The sequence below is a fragment of the Hevea brasiliensis genome, chromosome 12 (assembly GCF_030052815.1).
Source record: "Hevea brasiliensis isolate MT/VB/25A 57/8 chromosome 12, ASM3005281v1, whole genome shotgun sequence".
NCBI lineage: Eukaryota > Viridiplantae > Streptophyta > Magnoliopsida > Malpighiales > Euphorbiaceae > Hevea > Hevea brasiliensis.
In genome coordinates this window covers 5,233,645-5,259,023 of record NC_079504.1, presented here as the reverse complement: position 1 = coordinate 5,259,023, position 25,379 = coordinate 5,233,645, and the positions used below count along the sequence as shown (strand labels likewise).

General features: G+C 32.7%; 2 protein-coding genes and 2 pseudogenes across 3 annotated transcripts; all 4 read right to left on the bottom strand.

Moving 5' to 3' along the window:
- Positions 1 to 1,025: 1,025 nt before the first annotated feature.
- Positions 1,026 to 5,358, bottom strand: LOC110639963 (metal transporter Nramp2-like; annotated as a pseudogene).
- Positions 5,359 to 14,576: 9,218 nt separating this feature from the next.
- LOC131171471 (cytochrome P450 81E8-like) lies at positions 14,577 to 16,518 on the bottom strand (annotated as a pseudogene).
- A 1,010-nt stretch (positions 16,519 to 17,528) lies between these two features.
- LOC110639984 (cytochrome P450 81Q32) lies at positions 17,529 to 21,265 on the bottom strand. The gene is made up of 3 exons (XM_058130891.1): positions 20,854 to 21,265; positions 19,448 to 20,414; positions 17,529 to 18,336 (listed from the first exon to the last, which is right to left on the bottom strand). The coding sequence occupies exons 2-3, from the start codon at positions 20,345 to 20,347 to the stop codon at positions 17,716 to 17,718; spliced, it is 1,521 nt and encodes a 506-aa protein (XP_057986874.1). The 5' UTR covers positions 20,348 to 20,414; positions 20,854 to 21,265; the 3' UTR covers positions 17,529 to 17,715.
- Positions 21,266 to 21,394: 129 nt separating this feature from the next.
- Positions 21,395 to 23,878, bottom strand: LOC110639983 (E3 ubiquitin-protein ligase APD2). 2 transcript variants are annotated; one of them, XM_021791111.2, is made up of 8 exons: positions 23,688 to 23,878; positions 23,372 to 23,598; positions 23,170 to 23,266; positions 22,996 to 23,073; positions 22,445 to 22,665; positions 22,301 to 22,370; positions 21,922 to 22,216; positions 21,395 to 21,839 (listed from the first exon to the last, which is right to left on the bottom strand). In XM_021791111.2, the coding sequence occupies exons 1-8, from the start codon at positions 23,782 to 23,784 to the stop codon at positions 21,761 to 21,763; spliced, it is 1,164 nt and encodes a 387-aa protein (XP_021646803.1). In that variant the 5' UTR covers positions 23,785 to 23,878; the 3' UTR covers positions 21,395 to 21,760. The 2 variants fall into 2 exon arrangements, with proteins under 2 accessions (XP_021646803.1, XP_021646805.1); XM_021791113.2 differs by having other exon boundaries at positions 23,684 to 23,838.
- Positions 23,879 to 25,379: the final 1,501 nt, after the last annotated feature.

Below are 25,379 nucleotides of genomic sequence, written 5' to 3'. Positions count from 1 at the left end.
TTTATGATGAATCAAATTTATATAAAAAAATTTTTAAAAATATACAACTTTTATTTTAAATATATTTAATAAAATAATATGATTGGAGAATATAATAAAAATAAATAAATATATTTTTAAGAGACAAAAGGAGTATTCAATATCATTATTTCTATGTTATATAATAAGCAATTAAGCATTTTAATTATACAATTATTTATAGAGAGTATTTATCCATTTTCTACATTTAGTGACCATAATTAAATTCGAATATTATAATTATTGTGTTTTAGAATGTTATAATATCATATTAATTGTTAATATATAAATTTCAAAATAATATTGCTATACATCCGATTTTATAATAGATGCATTGATTGTATCATTGATTTTATATTTATTAATTACAACCGAAATATTTATCAGAAGTTTATTTTTTTGATATAAATGTACGTGGTAGATTGAATTCATCTAAAAACTTGTAAAGGGATGACTTTGACTACTTTTTTTTTGAGAAAGGGATGACTTGACTATCAAGTCCTTAGGTTTGGTTTCACGCTTTTCAGTTGGATAAATTGTTGAATGCTGACTTTTTTTTTTTTTTCAATCCAGGAGTAATTTTCTTTTTATTTACATCTTGTCACTAATAATAATAATATTAATAAAACAAGAATACGGCATTTTATGATCTTATTTCTATTTAGATAAACCAAAGAGATTTTTAAAAATTTCAAAGCAGTTACACATCCTGATTGTCTTCAATGCAAAAAGCAATAAATATTCAATGAGGAACAAGCAGCGAATGGAATGTTCACGCCAACTTATATTTCTCAATCTGGTAGACAAGTCATAACCAGCTTGACGGTGAAAGAAAATTAGACTGTTGAAAGTCTCAACAACTGTCATGTTATGTATGGCAAGCGGCAATTATTCTAATACATTGAAATTGAACGAGTGTAGAGTCTATTTGATATTATTATTAGATCTGTTGTTAAAAAAAAATAACTCCTTAAAATATGTTAGCTAAATGATATTAAAAGTTACTTTTAAATTTTAGTTTGATAGTTTTTAGTCATAATAACTCGAAAACAAGAAAATAACATTTCAATTTCAGATGCAAAGAAATCAAGCAACAGATAGCTATTAATCAATATAATCAGGATAGTAACAGTACATGCCAGGCTCTACAGAATAAATGAAGAAAATGTTAAATACAGAACAAAATTTTTTAAGTCACTTGGAGACAATCCAACAGTTATATTCCTATAAGAAATGAAATCTAACAGTTTCTGGACACAATATTTCAACTTCACAATTTTTCAAAGCTAACTCTAAAAGGTGCTGCCAGCTCCAACGTGCTGGAATGCTCTATGGGCAGCATGTAAATTTACTACAAGAAAAACAAAATTAAGTGCCTTTAGCCACTTTTTTATTTAATTTGACAACACCTTTATGGTTAGATGATCCTCTTGAATGCTTGGGACACTATTTATATGAAAATAATAGACCTTTCATTTTTAAAGCATGAAAATGTATCAAAATTCAACAGCAACACATAGAGCTGCTAAAAACCAATATTTAGAAAGCATGCTCATTAGTCAATGAATGGATAAATTTAAATAACCGTTCTTAAATTTTAGAAATTGTGATAAAGTTATCTCTGAACTTAAAAATTATAACATAAAACTCTTTAAATTTTAAAATTTTTCATAGTAAAATTCTTTTGATTCTCAATAACTGATTTATAAGTAATACACTAATATTGACAATTCAAAGTGATGATAACGTGAATAATTATTGTTGTTTTTTAAAAGTAGAGTCCCTCTAATCAACTTTTATATATCTAGTACTTTATTATCTCACTCGGCTTAGTTTTTTTTATGGCTGTGTATAAAATCATAATTGATTTTATCACTATCACATAAAGAAAAGAGAATTATTTACATCACTGTTATTTTGAATTGTAAAAATCAGCTTTTGAGAATTAAAAAGATTTTATTGTACAAAATTTTAAATTTCAGAAAATTTTATATTATATTTTTAAGTTCCAAAATAATTTTATTATAATTCCTAAAATTTAGAGACAATTATTGAAATTTATCTGTCAAGGAATACTTCAGCTTCCTGTGCTAGGAACTCTCCCGTGAAAAGAAGGGAGATGAGGATTCGCTGTTTCTTTAGCCCCATTCTAGTCACAGATACTTTATCATTGTGTTTCCGCGAAATTGCTATCAAGCTCTGGGTATACATAACTAATTTCATTCTATATTTCTATTTGAACATTCTAAGTCTCAACAGAATCAATTACTTCCTCCGCATATTCACTAGAGATATAAAGATGCTACAATTTAGAAAGCTATATGGGGATCATTTAAGCTTGACATGGCTACTTGAGGCACCAGCTAAACTATTTCAGAAGAAAAAAATTGTCTATATCTACCATCTGAAGATTTGAAGTTTGAACCTACAAAAGAAAATTCTGAAGAAAAGATATCCATCACTTAATATTTGATATTGATTGCTGAATATTAGACATTGACTTCATACTCATAGGAATCAGAGACCCATTTATCCACCAGATACTTCACAATCCTTAGGCTATCCTTTCCATCAAGAGCGTTCTCATTATCATTGCTGTTAAACCAGAAACCACACTGCAGTACATATGGCTGCTCACACGATGAAAAGATAATCATAGTGAAGTCAACAGCTTACATCAAGAACAGGCCCAATTCTAAAGACCCCCCTGACCTGCTAGCCACCAAAGTAAAATGGGGGATAAGTGCAAAAGGGATCTTTATTGACTTAACTAAATTTATCCATTCATTCAAAATATCCAATGAAGCTTCAGACGTGTTGAACACGAGCTACTATCATAGTTAGCATAATAGCACAACTACATATTATCAGGGCCCTCAGCCATTTCTTCAGGCGAAGGTTTCCCATGATAAATTGCCCAGCAAATGTGCCAGTTATTGTACTACTTTGTCCAGCTGCCAACAAGCCAATACCCCAGATATAAAGAATTGGAAAAATTCCTCATCCACATTTCTGTTGAAGATACTGCCCTGCATTGACTAGTCCTATGCTATTGGCATGTTCAGTGCCATAGATTCCTTTGGCTAAAAAGGTTGTCAAAACAAGTTGATCATGAAGGAGAGTATAAAAGCAACTGATGACTCAATTGAGTACTAATTCAGTGCCTCCTGAACCCGACCTTTATTCTGAGGATCAATCTTCCTTGATTGCACCAAAGCTGAATGCAAGAACACATTGTGAGGCATTGTAACACAACGCACAACACCCACAGCGTGCCAAATTGTTTTTGAATCAAGTCTTGGGAGTGAAACACCTACGACAAGGATCAGAATCAATTACAGCCATGGACACAGCTAATGAAGAAAATTCACTGGAAAAGAAGGATTAATCACTTTCATATAACAAATGACATTCTTACCCATTAAAAGTCTTTTCCACTAGGCTTGGAGTCACCAAACATCCAGCCAATTGATAAAGCCATAGTTGCAATTAGGATTGCAAAAACAGCTTCCAACTTCCTCACTCCATAATTCTCTAGAAATAAAAAGATAAAGCTGTCCACGTAAAGAGACAAAACCCCTGATCAATCAAACATATCATTCATTTCCCTGCCCAGTGGAACTGCATGACTAACTAAATCCAAATAAAATATGAACCCTAACTTGTGCAATGTATTTCATCACCCATAAGCCACGATGACTACTTTTTAGCAAAAAAGAAAAATAACGACACAGGAAATGCCACATGGAGATCTTTATGCTTACATTCAAACATGTTCCTAAAGATCAACATGAATTTTACTCCACCAACAGATTGCTATAAGCTAAATGATAAATTTTATAAGCACTCATTTCCAGCTCAGTTTAAAGCCTAGCAATGCAACATGAAACTAAATTCACTGACTCTTGCTGTTCAAGCTTCTGAAATATCCTTGAATGGCCAAAATGCAAAACTCCAAAGTACAAAATTCAACTTCCACAAGAAATACATTCGATAACTGTTTTCAAATGCAACAAAACAATGCAAAACCAGAAAACAGTTGAATATTCTAAAAACAAGAAGGAAAAAAAAAATCCACTAAAACGTGCCAATCCAACGCTGTAATCACCACTCCCCCTAGAGCGGCAAAACTCCATTGCTCAAACCATACACCGCAATAGCGCTCCCTATCATCTCCTGTATATCAGCCCCTTACGCGCTTGCTCCGCCCTGAATCACAAAATCAACCTAGCCCAATTCGGATACCCCTCTCTGCACAACTCCGCTAAGAGCCGTCCAGTGGCTGCTCCAACGCAGGCCGATAGCAACTGGATCAGCAAGCCCATGATGCTGGGCCACATCTGCAGCCAGCCACAAAAGTCAGTATCCGGCAGTCGCCCTAGCCTGCAGACTAGACCCCTCTAAATGCCGTGGATCTAAAAACGCAATTGATGGCAGAGCCACAAAAAAAGTCTGGATTCGTTCGGAGTTGCATCATTTATCAGTAAAGAAAAAATCAATTTGATTTTCTCATAATTTATTTTTTAAATTTTAAATTTTAATTTTTTTATTATAAATATATAATTAATTAAAAAAATCAATTAAATTGAATCATGATAAAATTCAAAAGAGATTCTGTTATTTCATTCCAATTGACACGTTCCCTTTCTTTAACTACTTCGGCTTCTCTAACTCCAGCTCACTAACCATCCAACTCCATGGCTGCCACCACACATCTCCATCCTAGCTACCATTAGTCACAGCATCATGGCAATATTCTTTACTGTAATTTGAAAGATAGGCAAGGGGAATCTGTGAGCAGATGGTGTTCTGGTGTAGTTAAGGGGGAGCCAGCAGCTCTATCCGTTTGTTCTGTTTTTCCACAAATAAAACCAAAACTTCCAAATCAGTAAATTGCAAGCATCAGCTTGGATCTACCACAGTACTTGATCCTCACCCAGATGCAACAGGAGTTTCAAACCTTCTCAGTCGAATAATTACACAATTCTAGCGGGCGCAATTGATTCAAATCTAAGAAAGAAAGTTAACCATAACTGGGCGTGCCCGGCATTTAGCATACAAGGACTGAGCCTTGAACACAGTGACCCCAGCCCCTTCCCTCATGTCTACTATCTCCTCACTAATCCTCACCCATTCAAAACACTGTAGGAGGGAACCCAATATAAAGCAAACCATACGCATAGCCAAGCCCTCTCCAGGGCAGCCCCTTCTTCCAGACGAAAATGGCATAAACTTTAATCCATCTTTCTTCTCCTCTAACCCTTCAAATCTATCTTGCCTGAACTTTACAGGGTCCTCGCAAACAGAGATGGTAACGAGCTGAGTTTTTGTGGTTACCATTTAATTCAACTAGGACGGATTTGAATAATATATAATTGAGTTTGATGCGGATTCGCATTTAAAAAATAATAGTCAGATTTAGATTTTACATATTATTTATCCGTTACATGAACCCGTTTATATAAATACTTAATTAAATATAAAATATATATTTTTTATAATAATATTTATAAATTTTTATATTTTTTATTTTATATAAAATGAAATTTAAATATTTTATGAAATTATTAAATTTTTAAAATATAAATTATTAATCAAAATAATTTTTTATTCAAAATATTAGTTAAAATATATAAAATTAAATGGGTTTGAATTTTTTTCCGGTAATAATAATTGGATTTGGAACGAATTCGAGTAATTGAAAATAAATTTTAATTGGATTTTGGACAAATTTAAATTTTAATAATATTAATCGAGTTCAGGTTAGGGTAGGATAATTTTTATTGATAATATACCCGTTGCCATCCGTACTCCCAAACATTGGGATCATTCTATATACTACATAGATTCACTAATAGCATAGTACCACGAGGGATGTGAAATCCTCGTACTATGCACTTAGCTAAGGATTCATGAGGACCCTATAACCAAATAGTGAGAGCACTGTCTCTCTTCTTAGTGAGAGAGTTTTTCGAGCAACTGGTGTTCAAGTAACTCTCCTTTGCCCTTTGGGCAGGGAAAGGTCTCCCAACCCAACTGAAGGTGAAGGTGGATCTTCCCTCCCCCTTTAGGTTGGCTTATATAGTTTTGAGTTTGGGTTGTTTTGTTGATCTGCAAGTTCTAAGCGTCATTTGAGAGGGTTTTGGTGCAAATCAATAAACTGGTTTTAGTCTTTGTTTTAGGGGATCCCCCTGTTGGTTGGCATCTATGGCAGTGAGGGTACCAATTGTTTATCGCCACTATTGCTTGGACTGGATGAGAATGAGATGTCCATTGTTCTGCCAAGCCTATTCCCAGTTTAGTCCGACACTGGTTCCTAGCCTTGAGTTTTCTTGAGTTATTACTACTTAGATCACCTGGATCTCGATTTCTTTGGGGAAAATTGTTTTGTTGTATCTTAGATGGCTCAGAAGAGGTGGTTTCTGTTTGAGCTTCCCTGTGTTCCCTTACTTGTTTATGCAATTTCTCCTGAGTGGTCGACAATAAGGTGATGAGATGAATGAAGTGGTCCATGCGAGAGTGGCTACTGATGAGTTTTTGGGTTTAATCCGTATAAATCTAGGGCTTCGATTAGGTATGGGGTTTGAGTTTTGTAGCACTAATTTTTTATTATGGGCTTGGGGCTGTAACTCTACTTTTTTAATGAAATATTCCTCTTTTCTTGATAAAAATAGCTAAGGATTCATGAGTGGTGTTGTAATCCGCAAGTGCACGGGTCACAGTAGTATAGTTTTAAAAATGATATCGATCCCACAGGGAATTGTGCTTAAATTGGAAATAAAATGATAAGTTAATTAGAATGGCAAAAATTAAAGATATTAAAAATGAAATTTAAAAATTAAAATTGGTGTTTGAGGAATTTAAGCTAAATCAAACAATTAACTAAAATTAATTAAACTAGATTACCAAAATTTAATTTGAAATTTCTATTTATGAAATTGAGAGGAATTAAATCTAAATTCAAAAAAAAATTAAAGTGATTCTAGAGATTGGATTTTCAATATTGTTTGCATGTGGTTTATCCCTAATTTAGCCAAACACATGAGAGTTGCAATTTTGAGGGAAATCAATTCTTAAATTTTTGAAACCTTTTTCAAGCATTTCAAAGTTAGTTCTCATTAAATCAAAACCTGTTTTCACGGTATTTCAAATCTAACAAAGACCCATTTAAAGCTCTAATTGATTTTGAAAAGTTCCCCTTAATCTTCTTAGCTTATCTCTAACACTAAGAAAACAAAGTTTATTGCAAGATTATCTATCCCTAATATTCACTTTTCAGTCCATCTATTAAGGATTAAAGCTTAACTTAATGAGGGCCCATTCATCAAGCAAGGCAACAAGCTCACAAGCAATAAATCAAAATGTAACAATCTTCATTTAAATGGCTAAATCAGTTCAAAACCACAATACAAAACAATATTTACAAACCCATCTCTAGAATCTCAAATAACTACTCACAAATCATAGTTTCAAGACAAACCAAAATGTATAAATGAAAAACTAATAGAAATCTAAGTTAAGGAATAGAAAAACCCAGAAGAATGCTGCAGAATCTGCTGCTAGAGAGTGCAGAAAATGCCTCTGCAGCTGCTGGAAAAATGGAACTCGTCTCCCTCTCTTTCTCTCCTTCTTTCTTGCAAAAAATGCCTCTCCTCCTCCTCCATGTCAGCCATTTCCAGTAAAAACGACATAAGCTGAACCGGTTGTGTCGCGGGTTGTGTAACAATCTGCCTGAATATCTGATGATCGACACAACCTGCGACATAAGCTAAATCAGTTGTGTCGCGGGTTGTGTAACTCTCAACCATTTTTTACTCAACTTCAAAAATTTTTGCAATTCAACTTTAATCTCCTCCAAATGGCTACTCTGATCAAAATACATCAAATTTCTCCGAATTTAACCTACAAAACAAATAAATTCCAAAAATTAAACTAAGAAGTGTGAAAATTATAAAATTGACTAAATATATACTAATATCTATAATAATAGCTATGAACAAGGGTAAATTATGTGCAAAAATTACACCTAAATGATGATATAAAATGCATGCATCAATGAGGCAGTGCTAGTGGCAGTAGCGGATACATACACAGTGTGTTTTTTAAAATGTTCACGAGGCAAGGAAGTCGAGCGATATCTGATTCTTTGAGCAGACGGCCATGTTCTACTTGCTTGTCGATTTCGATTTGGGCCCTCTTAATAATTTCTGTATGGTTAAGCAGAAGTGTCAATTTCCTCCAAAGTCCACAATTCAATCAATGTTTCACAACTCAAAATTTAAATTCAATTATTTTCAAAAATAGTAATAATTAATTTCATACACATTTCTTTAAAGAAAAATTAATTTACATTTATCAGTCCAAAAAATACATCAGAAAATCCAAAATAATATTATTACAAAATCTATACAACTGCTCATGACTACTTTACAAATGTACATGCAGTTAATTATATCAAAATAAACATGTACAATCAGGGTATAAAATTATACCCGACAAAAGGTCCAGAAGTAGATCTGAAATCGTCAGCAGCTCACTCCACTGCTCTACTAGTCTCTCTATCTGCGACAGCAATAAACAATTATCGTTGAGTACTATGACTCAGTAGTGCACAATATACTAAAATAAAATCGTATGCATAAATCAAATCACGTTTATTCTAATATGGTACTGAAAATGAAAACAAATACAAAACACAATTTATAATTTTAGTCAAAACAGTTTCATTTCAGAAGTCCCAAAATAAATTTCATAAAAGCACACAGTTATATCATGCCATCGGTACAAGGTTCATCTTAATAGCCGAAGGCTTATAAGGAATTTCAAGGCTAGCTAGCTCAAACTATGGGTACCCATTCAATTTCTTCCTCTACTAGCACACATCTCAACACTTCAGCCAGAGAGAGAATTCAAAATTCAAAATTCAAAATTAATTCCTCCCACTAGGCATGCTAGTGCAGTCCTTAGCAAGATGGCCTGTGCCCCCACAATTAAAACAAGCTCCTGTAGCCCAATAACAAACACCACCGTGGGTCTTACCACATGTCTCACAGGGGCGGGAGGATAAGAACCCTAGTCGACTGCTGAACAGACCAAGGAGGTTTCTGTCCAGAAGATCTGCCCCTTCCAAACCTTCTTCCTCTGTTTGGTCCCCCAAAGTTTTTCCTTTTAATAGTAATACCACTGGAACCTAGCTCCACTGCCTTTCCACTTTTCTCTTTTTCTGATTTCTCTGTCTTCTCTGTTTTCTCTTTCACTAGTGTTGCTTCCAACTTAATTCTTTATACCTCCAGTGCTTGGGAAATAAGTTCAGAGAAATTACTATATTTAAATCCGACCACTTGTAATCTTAGACTAGGCTTCAGGCCGGTTTCAAACCTCTTGCACCTTTTTCTGCTAGTAGATAGGAGACTCCCTGCATAATAGCTTAAGCGGGAGAACTCCCTTTCATACTCTGCCACAGATCTATTGCCTTGCTTCAGACTTAAAAATTCTTATAACTTTTGATCCAGATATGCATTTGGGACATATTTCTGTCTGAACTCTCTGATGAAATCGTCCCAGGTCAATACTGGAGGTTCCACCAAGCTATGGGGGATGGTCTTCCACCAATCATAGGCATCCCCTTACAGCAAAGACACTGAATTCTCAAACTTCAATTCATCCGGGCAGTGTAGTTTCTTAAATACTCTGTCCATTCTCTCCAGCCACTGCTCTGCCTCTAGATGGTCTACTGTATCCTTGAATTCTATAGCTCCATATTTCAGTAGTTTATCATACTGTATGGCTGGAGCCTGAGGTTGCACCACCAGTGTCTGGAGTGGAGCATGAGCAGGCATACTTCCAACCATATGTTAGAACATTGCAGCTATCTACTGGGCAAATTGTATAGAAAACTACGGCATTTGTGGGGTTGGTGCCACTGAACCACTGACATTTTGGAGAGCTGGGGCTTCCTCTTGTGCCTCAGCCTCTACAGATTGCTCAACTGAGCAGTCCCCTTCTTCCATTTCAAATCGGGAGTAGGATATCTCCTGAACAAATAACACAAGGAGATTTCTCTCCGTTAGTTTATATTTATAATATAATGCACTGTATATAACAAATAAGGATATTGAGCAATTGTACTTATTAAAGAAAATATACAAATTCACAAGTCAAAATATACTTTAAAAAAATTTGCTCTGATACCACTAAAACATGTTATGCCTTACCCCTCTGTAAGGCATAACATAATCTCGTAATATACCTAATGAATTACCGACTCCATCTACTGATAACCCATTAAATACACTATAAAAGATTTTAAAACAATTTTTTAACTTTTTGAAAGTGGTGAGCATTTCCAGCAGGCATTAAAAATATTTAATTGAAGTTTAAAAGTTATGTAAAATTTTTGTCCATTTTTATTTTTTCGCAAATTTTGAAAAAATTTCGGCAGAGTGTCAGCTGTATTTGAGAAAACAGAAAAATTTAACCTGTAGAAAACACTTCCAATATAACACTTCATCAACTCACAACCACCATTATAACTCAAATCAGCACAATTTCCTCCAAACTCCACAATTCAATCAATATTTCACAACTCAAAATTTCAATTCAATTATTTCCAAAAATAGTAATAATTAATTTCATACACATTACTTTCAAGAAAAATTAATTTACATTTATCAGTTCAAAAATTACATCAGAAAATCCAAAATAATATTATTACAAAATCTGTACAACTACTCATGATCACTTTATAAATGTACATATAGTCAATTACATCAAAATAAACATGTACAATTAGAGTATAAAATTATACCCGATAAAAGGTCCAGAAGTAGCTCTGAAATGCTCAGCAGTTCACTCCGCTGCTCTACTAATCTCTCTATCTGCGACAGCAATAAATAGTCATCGCTGAGTACTGTGACTCAATGGTGCGCAACATACTAAAATAAAATCTTATGCATAAATCAAATCACGTTTATTCCAATATGATACTGAAATTGAAAACAAATACAAAACACAATTTATAACTTTAGTTAAAACAGTCTCATTTCAAAAGTCCCAAAAAAAATTTCATAAAAATACACAGTTATGTCATGCCATCAGTACAAGGTTCATCTCAATAACCGGATGCTTATGAGGAATCTCAAGGCTAGCTAGCTCAAACTATGGGTACCCATTCAATTTCTTCCTCTACTGGCACACACCTCAACACTTCAGCCAGAGAGGGAATTCAAAATTCAAAACTAATTCCTCCAACTAGGCATGCTAGTGAGGCATTAAGATATATGGTCATGACATTGTGGTTTCAAAACTATCTTAACATTTTACTAAACATTTATTGACAATTCAAACACATACAATTAAATTTCCAACAATTTAGGTCAAAAGCATAATATTCATTTCAGTTACAAATTTACAGTAAAAATAAATCACAATTTATTCATCAAAACAAATTATCAAAGAGAATTTATAGAAAAATTTGTATGCTGTGCACAAACCTTGTTCGAGTGGCATTTAGGCCTTGACTAGATATCTCGGGATCTTTTTCGGTATTTTTTTTAACTGAAACACACAATTTTATAGTGTTTCAGTATCATAACATATAATAAATTCAATAATAAATTCACAATTACTTATGTTTAGCTCTAATATGCTTAATTTAACGTTATTTGAATTTTGCATTTTGAGTTTACTATTCACAATACTATTCAAGTCAAATTGCTGACTTTCTTATGCTTAATAGGTAAGAGAATTTCAATTTCACCCACATACTACATTTTGGTTGCTTAATTTGTTGATTTTGGTTGCCCCTTCAATTTTTAGGTCTCCTAGGCATAATTTCAAATGTTTAGTTTTGATGTCCTGTTTTGCATTTTTCCGTTCTGATAGATGAGATACGAGAAGGAGTCAATAGAAAGCTAGAGCTTTGGAGAAGTGCTCTAAAGTCAAAGGGTTTTAAGTTAAATAGAACGAAGACAGAATACATGCATTGCAAGTTTAGTGAAGGCCAAACTGGTAATAGGGAAGGAGTTAGTTTGAATAGAGTGGTACTGTCCCAAAGTAATCACTTTAAATATCTAGGCTCAGTCCTTCAAGTAGATGGGGGATGTGAGGAAGATGTTAGTCATAGGATTAAAGCCGGATGGTTGAAGTGGAGATATGCCACGGGAGTTTTATGTGATCGTAAGATTCCCAATAAGTTAAAAGGAAAATTTTACCGTACAGCCATACGACCGGCTATGTTATATGGTAGTGAGTGTTGGGCACTGAAAGAGTCGTGTGCGTCTAAGATAAGAGTTGCAGAGATGAGAATGTTAAGGTGGATGAGTGGCCATACTAGACTAGATAAAGTCCGTAATGAGAGTACTAGAGAAAAGGTAGAAGTGGTGCTAATTGAAGATAAGTTGAGAGAAGGGAGATTGAGGTGGTTTGGTCATGTGAAGAGTAGAAATACGGAGGCTCCAGTTAGACAAGTAGAGCACATTAGGTTAGAGGATAGAAAGAAAAAAAGGGGTAGACCTAAATTGACTTGGAGGAGAGTAGTACAACATGACCTAGAAACATTACACATTTCTGAGGATTTAACCCAAAATCGTTTAGAGTGGAGAAAGCGAATCCATATAGCCGACCCCAAATTTTTAGGACAAAAGATTAGTTGAGTTGAGTTGTTTTGCATTGTTCCATTGGCCATGTTGCTGTGAGAATTTAGCTAAGTGTTCTTCATAGAAGTTGTTCCTTATTATCTTAGCTTTAATCCCCTTTTTGAATCACTCCATTCGAAGTTTAGTAGCCCAAGATATGACCATTTGAACATGACTGACTGGCCGGATTGGTCAACCCAGAATTTCTAGGCACCTAATTTGGTTATGGCAGTTTTAGATCACTAACTTTAAGTGGCAAAATGACTGGGTTATGGGCAAAATTTGGGTTGTGTTCTATATGAAAGTTGTAGTGCTATGTCATACCTTTCCAATGCCATAAAAATCAGGTCATTTGGACCTGTATAGCCCAAGTTATGGCCAAATGAACAAATTGGTCATTTTGGTATAGTGGCAGTGCACTACATCCGGGTTTGACCTAATTGTTCACTATGTTAATGTCATTTTTTGGGCATGGTTCCTTAATGAAAAATGTGCCATTATGTTTCTATTTTCATTTTCAATTGGCCTCACACCATTTGGGTTGGTAAAGTTTCAGTTTTAGTCCCTGAAAGAGACCTAGGTCAAGCTGCCAGAATAGTGTCCCTAACCAATCCGAATTGCAATTTCATTCTATCAATTCATACACATAACAAATGGTCCCAATTGACCATTTCTAACCTCAATTAAGGTCATTTGCCTCAATTTACCGTTTCCTTTAATTTTTCCCCAATTTTCAAGATACTTAAGAACCCTAATTACATAATTATGCAATCTAATGCAATTAAAGTTTATAATTAACCTCTATACACTCAAATCAACTTAACTAATACTTCAATTCCATCAAAATCATGAAATTTCAATACCCCTTAATGCTGGCCGAATTTCCTATCTAGTCCCCCATAATTGTTTTCTTTTAAATTTTAAGTTAATTTCTAGGTTAAATGAACTAAAAGCACAAGTATTAAACTATAATTTCAAATTAAACTATTAACCTCAACTTTGATTTTCCAATCACCAATTTTCTTCACTTTTCCTTATTGGTTTCTTCTTCAATCTCCTTCTTAAGTTGAGATAACAAGCTTTTATGAAGTAATTAGGGGAAAAATTAAGGTTAAGTGAGGGATTTCAAGTTTGAAACAAGCTTTAATGGAGGTTTGCACATGGAGGAGCTATGGGAGATGGGGTGGCCGAAGTGAGTGGGGAAGAAAGAGTGAAATTTCTTTTAATTTGTTTGTATTTTATGTCTTATTAAATGTTTTTGACTTGGTAAAAAATGTAGAGAAATTAAATTTTCATTTATGATGTCACATATATGAGGTAAGGTGATGTAATAAAACTTTCTTTTCTTTTTTATATTTCCTTAATTTTTCAATAGTTCTTTAATTAAATTCCCAATTCCGAAATTTTATTTTCTCCGATTTTATTGGACAGTTAGGTTAGGAGTAAGCTCTAGGGGTAAATTAACCAATTTGCCCCTCGCTAGTCTGATCCGATTTATTAGTTATTCAATATTTCTTCTGGATTTCTCACCTAATAATTTGACCTACTTAACAAATTTTTTCTGTGATTTTCTCTTTTCCATTGTGTTCACAATAGTTCTAAGGACCGCAGCGTCACATTTTCTGGTTCAAAATTCGGGTTAAGCCTGACCTCGCAGTCACTTTACGAGAAGGTCACCTATCGCTGTGACTCCCGACTCATTTAACCTTTTATATTTTGTTTTTCTTATTTATACTTAACTATCTAGCAATCACTAATTATTTGCATTCAGGGTTTATCTAGGTGTCTTAGATGTGATTCTTATTCCCTTAATTGTGCAGACCGATACCAGTCACCGGAACAGTAAAATATACCAGGCTAGGCATATAGGGGTATTACAATAGTACTCAAGTTCTTGTTTTTGTAGGGACTAGAGAACACCAATCATGGTCTTCTTCCCTCCAGATAAAGAAGAGCACCCACTCCCCATTTTTCTTCTTCTATATAACCCTGCATGAATCCATCTCTCTTTTTCTGCAACTCCCTCAACTCCTCCGCTTTCCCTCCAAGTTCAATCCACCCCATAAACGGCAAGAAGTCCCTGATAAACGGTTTACCACCAAGCTGCACAGTCTCTGCTAATATCTCTCTAAATCTCTTAGCTTACATTTAGCGTTAGCTCATAAAATAGAGTCCTCGTATCCACTGTCTGATCTGGTTTATCAGCAAGCTTCCAAAGCATTGACTTGATCTCCTTAACACGAATTGCTGAGAGCATTTGAAGGTGATTGGTGGACAAAATTTGGACCAATGAGATTCGCCTCAGGTTTCTCCAGTGATCACCATAGGGAGCCCAGGTAATAGAAGTGTAGTTGTAGCCTAAGTATTTTCCAACAAAGAGTTGTGGGCGACTGGCGAAATTGATGTCATTTTTTGATAGACATACTTCGACGAGTGCAGGTGATGAGATAAAAAGAATGGAGTGAAAGCCAAACCAAAAGTAGAGTATTAGGCTGTGGCTTTTGGAGATCTTGGATAGAGTTCGGTGGAGGGGTTTCTTGAGGAGGTAGAGGTGCCCAATGATGGGTAGGGAAAGATATTGCATGGTGGAAGGTTTCGAATCTTATGAAGGTAGTGCTTTGTGATGATGTAGAGGACCAGAAAGCTTGCAAGGGATAAATTTCAATAAATGTCCCTGAACTTATATAGTCATAATACTACAGTCCTTTAATTTTAAAATGTAACATAAACTCCCTAAACTTTTAAATTTTACACAGTAAAATCTTTCTGACTTTCAATTACTAATTTTTCAATTAGAAACTGATGTGAATAGTTCCCGCATGACACTTAGTCAACATTTCTCTCTCCTCTCTTATGCAAAGTGTAAAATTATTCTTTTTACACATGAAAAATTATTCTATCTATAGAGAGAAAAATGATTCAATTTACACATGGTATGAGAAAGAAAAGAGAATTATTGACTAAACTCTATGTTGAAACTGTTCAATTAAGCGTCTAACTGAAAAATTGATAATTGGATGTTAGAGGAATTTTACTGTGTAAAATTTGAAAGTTGATGAGGTTTTATGTTACATTTTTAAGTTTAAAAACTTTAATATTACAACTAGATAAATTCAGAGACAATTATTAAAATTTATCCAACTTGCAAGGTAGAGAAAGAGAGTAGCCATGGTCATAGCTAAGGCTTTGCCTGCTGCACTAATGGGATCGGTCAAGGAAATTTATAAAATATGGTAGAAGCATTGAAAAATGATACTTTTCAAAAAAAAATTAATTTTAATTATTTTTTAAATTAAAAGAAAAAATAAATTTTATATATTAGAGGAAAAAAAAACCATACCATAAAAAAAAATTGCAAAGCCAAAAACTCTTATCACTTTCTGCCAGCACTAATGTGTATAAACACTCAATTAATAAAAAAATATTTATATATATTTTTATAAGAGATATATTATAGTTGTAATTATAATGATAATTAATTAGATGTGTCATGTGTACGCTTGAAAAAAATTTCTCCGCAAAAATATATTGTTAATCTTCAAACAAGACAAATAATACTTGTGTTTTAATTTTGATCAACAATATATCTTTTTAAGAGGATAAGTCAAGAAATTTTGGTGTGACAGCTAAATATTATTTTAATTTGATTAATAATGAATTATTTACTTATAAATAACATATTTAAAAATATCATTAAATTTTAAATAAAAATTTAAAGATATAAATATCTTTCATTTTCAAGTTATTTTGAAGATGAACTCAAAACGTACTTTAAAAGTTTACAAAGGAGATGGAAATTATTATAGTTAGAATTTTTAATCTCTTATAATTTGAGATACCACTTGCTATTAGTACATGGCTCCATTAATTCTATGGGTTGGCTGTTAAAAAAAAAAATTAAAATTTTACTCGAATTGTTAAATGAAATAATTTTTTAAATTTTTTTTCCTCTTATCACGTGCATTTTTTCAAATGGGAGAGAGACTATTCTCTTCAAATGAGAAAGAAATATTTTATTTTTACATAATATCTAAATCAGTTTTTAATCGGAATATTTAATAAGATATAATTAAAAGAAATTTTAGGTGTTATTAAATTAAGATATAAATATTTTTATAATGCACATTAAAATTTAGAGATAATAATGAGAACCCTGATGAACGGTTGATTAAGCATTAAACATTTTGAGGTTGATGTACTTCAATATTCAAAATTATAAATTTTAGCTTCTATTTTAAAATTGATTTGTTTTATTTTAATTATTCCAGCATCTAGAGCAACTAATAAATAAGTATTTTTGACAGTGAAATTTGTGAAAGTAAAAATAGAAAATTAATTTTTTAGATAATATCGTGCTTCATAAAAAAAAAAAAGAGATCGTTCAAACATTCCCTTCAGATTTCTTTTTTATGATTAAATTTCTCCTGAAAAACATTGTCTAAAATTTTAAATTAGATGTATATTTGTTTTTCTTAATTCAATTTTAGACTTAAAATAATATTTATTATTTTTAATGAACATATATTTTATTTCATCATTACTTATTAATTTATAAAATATATTTATATCTAGAAAAAATTTTAAACATAAATTTAATTTCTCCTCCAAATTTTACAAATTTTACGAGTAAGCTCTGTTAATATCTATTTAATAAATTATTACCTTCCCCCACACACATATATGTATATATGATGTCTAATATGGGATCAATATTTGCATCAAATCTATTATTACCAGAAATAAACCTAATCAAGCATACAATTTTTTTATTATTAACAAGAATATGAAATTTCATTAACATCCAACTCCAGGGTCGAAGCTCAGAGTTGGCATCAAAGTGCCGAAGAGGGGTCAACAACTCGAGGGATATCATCATCTCACAAAGAAGTGGCAGAATCAATCAGTTCCTTGCGAAAGCAAAAACTTGTTTCGTGCACGCATGACGCATTTTTGAAAGATAAAAATCACTGTTCGATTATTCTGATGGAAAGAAGTGATTAAACAAAATTACACTTGACAAATTTTCGCAATTTGGCTGTTGAAATATAAAATTTCCACAGCCTTAGGACTGAGAGAGGAGCTTGACCATGGTTGGGCAGGGCCTACATTTAGCAAGCAAGGGCTCAGCCTTGGCCATAGTGAGCCCACTCCCTTCCTTCATATCCACCATCTCTTCACCTACTCTTTCCCACTCAAAGCATTGAACTAGAGTTCCCAAAGCCAACCCAACCATCCTCATGGCTAGGCCCTCTCCGGGGCAACCCCTCCTCCCAGCCCCGAACGGCAATAACATGTATCCCTCTTTTTTTTGCTCTAAGCCCTGAAATCTCTCTGGCTTAAACTTTGTGGGCTCTGCCCAAAAGTTAGCATCATTTTGTATAGCAAACATGTTCACCAATAACATTGTGCCTTGTGGGACGTCGAAACCTCCTACAGTGCACTCCTCAGATGACTCGTGGGGTGCTAGCAGTGGAGCAGTTGGGTGGATTCGGAGGGTCTCATTAATGATCCCATGGAGATAGGGAAGCTTGGAGAGGTCTGATTCTTCAATGAGCTTGGCTTGCCCTATGTTTTTGGCAATTTCGGCCTTGGCTTTCACAAGGGCCTCTGGATTGTTTAGCAAAAGTGATAGTGCCCACTCCATGGTTCCAGCAGAAGTGTCACTCCCAGCTGACAATAGAACCTGGCCAATTATGTCAAATTATAATTAAGCAAACCAACATACAACTAAAAAGAAAAAGTAAGCCATTTAAAAAAAAAAAAAAAAAAGTAAGCGAAATAATAACCATCAATGATAATATAAAAACCAATAAGATCTCTTAATTATACGGGGACTTGAGCATTGAATCCTTCATTAATAAATTATTAAAATTAGAGATGTGCATAATTTACATTCTTCCAAATCAAATTGAAAAGAATCAAAATAAAAAACAATTAATTTTGTAAAAATAGAATCATCTTAAATTAAATTTATTTTAATTGATTATACATATATATATATATATATATATATATATATATATATATATATATATATATATATATATATTATAATTTCAATATAATTAATTATATATTTATTTTATAATAAATATATTTTTGCAATTCTTATTCTCTTTAATTTTTTTTCTTAATAATCTATAATCATAAATGTATTAAATCAATTAATAAATTATAATTATATAATATTGCAGTTTATTAATAATTAAAATTATTATATCATGATAAGATACCTAATATAATTAAAAAAATATTATAAATCTTAAAAACATGTTAAATTTTATAATTAAATAATTTATTATAATTAATTAAGCTATCAAATTTATTTTATGATAAAATTAGATAAATCAGTAATGAATATAAAATTATAAATTAAATAAAAATGTATAAACTTTATCATAATTTAATAGAAAATCTGAAAATATGATATTTTTTATAATTAGTAGTTTGATATATTATAAACAATTATTATAATAAATTTACAAATTTTCAATTTTTAAAATTTTCAATAATTAAAATTTTAATTGGAATTTATATTTTACCTCTAATAAAATAACAATGAAATCATCAATTATGCAACATTAAATCAAACTAATAAAACATTGAATTACGCAACACTAAATTAAACTGCCAACAACTTAAACCATCGATTACGCAACTATATTTAAATAAGGATAATGTAGTTGAATAATAAAAAAAGGAGGAAAATGCTTTCACTTTCAAACCTAGAAGATTTCTGTTTAGATCTTCTTTGGTTAATGATCTTGAGCTGTGAAAGATAGAGTAGAGCTTACCTGCATCATGCCTCTGATTATATCGTCTGTATAGTATTCAGGCTCATTTTCTTGCAGCCCTAGCAAGACATCAATCATAGTCTTATCCCTCTTCACAGAAGCAGAATCACCCTTTGATCTTTTGTGCGCTTCAATCAACTCTTGCATGAACCTATCCCTCTTTCTTTGCAGTGCTTCTAGCCTCTTTCCAATCTTATTCAATCCAATCCACTTCAAACCCGGCAAGAAATCTCCAATATTCGTAGCTCCACTCAATTCAAAAGTCTCTGTCACAATTTCTTTAAACCTCCTTTCATCATCCAACTCTTCCATGCTCTCTCCATAATATCGCTTTCCCGCAATCATCCTCATCATAACATTGAGTGTAAGCTCGAAGAACATTAATTTCATGTCCACAGTCACGAATTCACCATATTTTGATTGCCTAAAAATCCTGCGAACCAATGATCTGACCTCTTCCACACGTATATTATGGAACATCTGTAGGCGATAAGATGACAAGAGTTCAAGAGAAGCTATGCGCCTTAAGTTGCGCCAGTGATCGCCGTAGGAGGCCCAGACAAGGGTGGTGTAATTGTATCCAAGGTGTTTTCCGGCAAGAAGTCGGGGACGATTTGCAAAAATTATGTCGTTCTTAGTGAAGCATTCCTCTGCAACAGCAGGGGATGACACGAGGATGACAGGACGGGACCCAAACTTGAGGTATAGAATTGGACCATATTTTTTGGAAAGATCAGCGAAGGCTCGGTGGAGGGGTTTCTTGAAGAGGTGGAGATGACCTATAATGGGTAGGGAGAGACCAGGACTTGGTGGGAGGTTCTTGTTGATTTGGAGAAGATGTTTAGAGAAGAAATAGAGGAATAGGAAGAGCAAGAAGCAGGAGTACAAAGAAGTTTCCATGGAGAGAATTATGCCACAAACTGTAATCCAAAAATGATGGAGAGTTCAAGATCTTACACGTTTACACCTGTGCAATAAATGAACAAGAACAGCAGTTAGAGGTTGGGGAGAGAAGACAGATAGCCGAATATATATAAACTGCCCAAACAGATATTGCAATGAGAAATTAGATCAACTATGCGTCATTTGTTAGGTTGCATTAGTTTTTTTCAATGTGTTCAGAATTTCCCAATTGGTTTTATCCGCCATTAATAGGAGCAATATTATAATTATGTAACTTTGACAGTAATTTAGTTTATTTTATTAAAAAGAGATTATTAGATGCATGTGCGTATGCATCCTCTTTCTAGCCATTGACTTGAAAGAGGTTATATTCCCCAGCAGGCAATACTTGCCAACATATATACGTAGACTGAAAGAGATTACTTGCGTCAAAATACTGGAATCTTTTCAAATCAATTTGGAGCATGTAGGACGAAATAATACAGAGATGCTTCTAGAATTACTTCTTTGTTGGCTTATCTTTTTCTTTCTCTATTGGCCAGTGCTCTTTATCCCCATGAAGTTGTGGTTCATCTTGGAACTGAGGTAAATTAGTGCCTATGGTAGAGTTTTGCAGACTCAAACCAGAATTCAAGTTCAGTGTAGCCTTCTGAGCTGTAAAAAAAAAAAAAATACTGAAGGTGTTAGTTACATTGGGCATCAGGTGTAAGTTCATCTCAAATTGGTTTTCGTAGCTCAATGGTAGAGCATTTTGAACCTGGTTTGGCCATCCAACAAAGTTTCTCAGTTCAGCTGGATGTTGTTGGCAAATCACTGAACGTGTGCACTAAACAGATAATTCAATTCAATAAATAACGACCAGGTTCAGAAGAGATGTTGGAACGTAATTTTAATTTTCATAAATTATTATCATGTCCAGTGATCATATGTGAACCAGCAATTTAACAAGGCTTCTGTAACTGAACCTAAGCAATTGCATTCATCTTGGCTAAGTTACAAACTTCTTTCAGGAGTCAGGAGGGGAGTGAAAACAGTTGCAACACCTTTTGAAATTATAAATATCTGCAGAGAGAATTTTATATCACTAGTGCACTGATAAACTAATTTAGTTTTTTGGGTACAACAGAAATTTATATTACTGAATGAAAGTACACAGCAGAGGTAGTTCTCCACCAAAACCAGCACAATTTGTACATGCGAGCCCTTAATAGAGATCCCAAGCCTATAACATTGGACTGTCCTCTCAGGGACACACAGGTATATCTTAGAAACAGTACAATGCAGCACATAAAGTAACCAAGAACTGTACTTGAGCAGATAGAAAATTGGCACTCAAAGTCTCTACTAATGTAAAATTACATCCCTCAAACGTAGTCATACAAATATTCAAGCTCAAGTAGCGAAGTTGTCTTATGGGGTGAACAGTCTTCTTACTTTGTTAATAAGCCTCCTGCATATTGGACATATTTTGCCTTCCCCCTCCATAATCCTGCGGAACACATCCTTAATCAGAATCTCTTGAAACTTACAAGCACGATATTGATAATTATAGAAGTCTTACACATGTGTACCTTTGAGCACAGTCATAGCACGTGGCACAATGACCACAAGGAACAAAAAAGCAGTTTCTTTGTTCATCATAACAGATCACACACAATTTAGCATCGTACAAATCCTCTGAAGAAGTACTAGATGATCCATCTTCTTCATCTTCTTCATTGGTTCCATATGTGAAAGGAACTGGCTTTTGTGGCAATATAGGTTCAGTCTCAGAAACTTGCCTTGGTGCTGTATCTACCATATTACCCTCAGAATCACAGGCTCCAAGATATTTCAAAACCAGGAAAATGATAACAATTATAAATCCTGAAGGCCACAAAAACAGTTAAGGATATGGTTATAGAAACTTTCCAGGATTACTTAAAGCATAAGTTCTGTGTAATTCTGTACCTAAAATAGCAATGTAAGTTATTACTCGAGCTACAAAAGATAGCTCAATGTACCATCCACCTAGATCCCCCTGCAGTCAATTAATTAATCAATGTTCTGTTTTGGGGGGAAATTGAGACATGTGAGAAAGGGATGAGGCCTTACATTATCAGGTGTGGTTACTACAACATATTGAGCCTTTGGAAATGGAAGCATGAGACGGCATGATCCCTTTATTGTTGAGCAGATGTTCCTCGCTTTCGAAAGATCATAGAGTTTTGATCTAACATTTACATCTACTTTCATTATGATGCTTCTGGGATTTGTGTTTACCAGACCAAGATAGTACTTGTCATCCTCCTGGATAGTGTACTCAGCATCTTTACCTGAAAATTTATGCACATACTACGTCTTTCTGATAAGGAGCTGAGTAATTGACAAGATGTTAGCAAAATAAGGGACTAAGTGACTGCATTTGCAGACTACTCTTGCCAATTTGCATATTACATCAAGGACTGGGACATGCAGACACCCCTGTCCATCACAGAAGCTAAGCATTACCTCTACTTACAATCTACCCTTTTTTTTTTAGAAAACAGCATTACTAACTTCAATTAATTATTTTGAAGAACAAAATTGATGAGGATCTATTTTAAAAGCAAATAAATAAACAGGTAGGCTATTAAGGCTACGAGAAGGTGGGAAAAAAAGGCTACCATTTAAGGGTTTACTGAGATTAAGGGTGTCAGGGGAAGTCGTCAACGTAGGCAGCAGAGTTTCATACTTGCGTTCTCCTGCAGAAACAAATGTACAGCCATTTGTGATGTCGAAGTGAAAATTGTAATTCTAATAGACTAATTGCTGCCTGTGAATTAACAACCTTAAATTACCTTTAATCAAAACCACTTGAAGTTGATTTAAAGTACTAGTTTGAGTTTCCCATCTCATACGGATCCTTGAACCCTTGTTCAACCACAGAGAAAATCCCTAAAGGGAACCAAAAAATTTTGCGAAAACAACACTCAATTTTTTCGAAGAAACACGTATCAGCCAAACAAAATGGTAAACAGAAATGAAGGATTTTGATGTCACCTTTCGACTGTAAGACGCAACAATCATATAATCTGATACGCTCCAATTGGTTTCGAAACTCAGTTCTGGCTTCTCAGAGAACCCATATAGAAGAACCCCTTTCTTATCATCGTCTCTCACTTCAACCTGCTCTACAAACACAGAACTTGCCTTCATCAAACGTGATGAGCTAGGTCCGAGCACCATATGGCGATCAGCATAATAACCATATCGCAAACTCACTGAAACTGCAAGACCAAAAGGCAGAAATTGTCGCTTCAGATTAAAGTATCAATTAAATAGAATTTGCAGTAGGAAATGGTACAGAATTACATGCCACATATCCATAGAGTCAAGGGGACAAGTAAGCGTCCCCAGGATTCTTTCCATCGCCAAGAATAGATAGGAGCTGGTGGCAACACCGGCCTGAACATGGCTGCTTCGAGCAGAATGAATGGAGAGGGAGAGGGAGAGGGACAGGGACAGGGAGAGGGAGAGAGCCAACTAAAGATGTGTTTTTGGTGCAAGACTAGTAGGTTGATGTGTGTGGGCGGGTAATTGAATGAATTTTTGAATGTTAGGTATCAGTTATTCTTTGAAAAACAATTCAAATGAGTCCCTATACATTTAGTTTGATGCTAAATAAATGCAAAATCATGTTTTGGACAAAAAAAAAAACTATATAACTAAAGTCTAATAATTCCTCACATAATAAAACATTATTTTTTATTAATAATTTTTTATTTTTAATAATAAAATATTAAAATAATAGTTTTAATATTAAATAACTTTTGTTGATCATGTTATTTATTTTTTTATTTTTAAATTTTACTTCATTAAATAAATTGAATAAAATTTATTTAATAAAATAAAATTTATTTAATATTCAAAAAATTATTAAATTTATTTAATAATGTAAAATAAAAAAATAAAAGTTATTTGAGGGGTAATAATAAAAATTATCTTAGGGGCCAATAAAATTCAAATATTTCACATTATTTAAATAATTATTGCCCTCTTAAATAATTTTTATTATTTTATTATATTATAAATAATGTGAAATATTTTAATTATATATTTAATAAATTTTTATAAAATTGACATCTTTAAAAAATTTTAGTTTAAATATATTATATTACTTAATTAATATATAACATTGATGGCTTCAAATATACTATGAGTATAATTAATTATTTTAAATTAATTTCATATTTAATATTAATTCAATGGCTAAGCTAAAACTTTATTTAGTGTAATCATTTATTTAGTTAATCAATTTTAAGTATATGTAGATAGTTGCATATAATTTCTAATCATAATTATAATTTGAAATAATTGTAAATAAAAAAATTAATTTCAAATAATGAATTTTAATAATCAAGATATCTTATAATTATTTAGTAAAATTTTTACATTAAATATTAAAACATGATTTCAAATTAAGAGGGTTTTTTTTTTCTTATTTATGCTACCTATGGAATTTAAATATAAAATATTATTACTTATACCTCAAATTTTTTATATATTATTTAAAATATTAAAAACAAAATTTTCAAATAAATTATATAGTTAATTAAACTCTTTATATATATATATATATATATATATATATATATATATATATATATATATATATATATATATATTTTTATAAAGTTGATCGGATCAATTGATCACATTCAAGAGCATATAGTTACACAAGAAATTATTATCTAAAATCATCAATTATAAATTTAAAATACATATATATAGACTCACTTATTTAATAGGTGAATCATACTATTCTAGATTAAGTATTAAGTCTATTGCAGATTGGATTTAGGCTCTCAAAAAAAAAATTTAACTCTGTGTTAAATAAGGTCTGATTTCAAATTTATATGTTAAGTATCCATTACCTGAATGTATTTATATAAATAATTAATTAAATATAAAATATATATTTTTTATAATAATATTTATAATTTTTATATATTATATTTTAAATAAATATAATAAAATATAAATTATTAATAAAAATTTTAAGTAAATT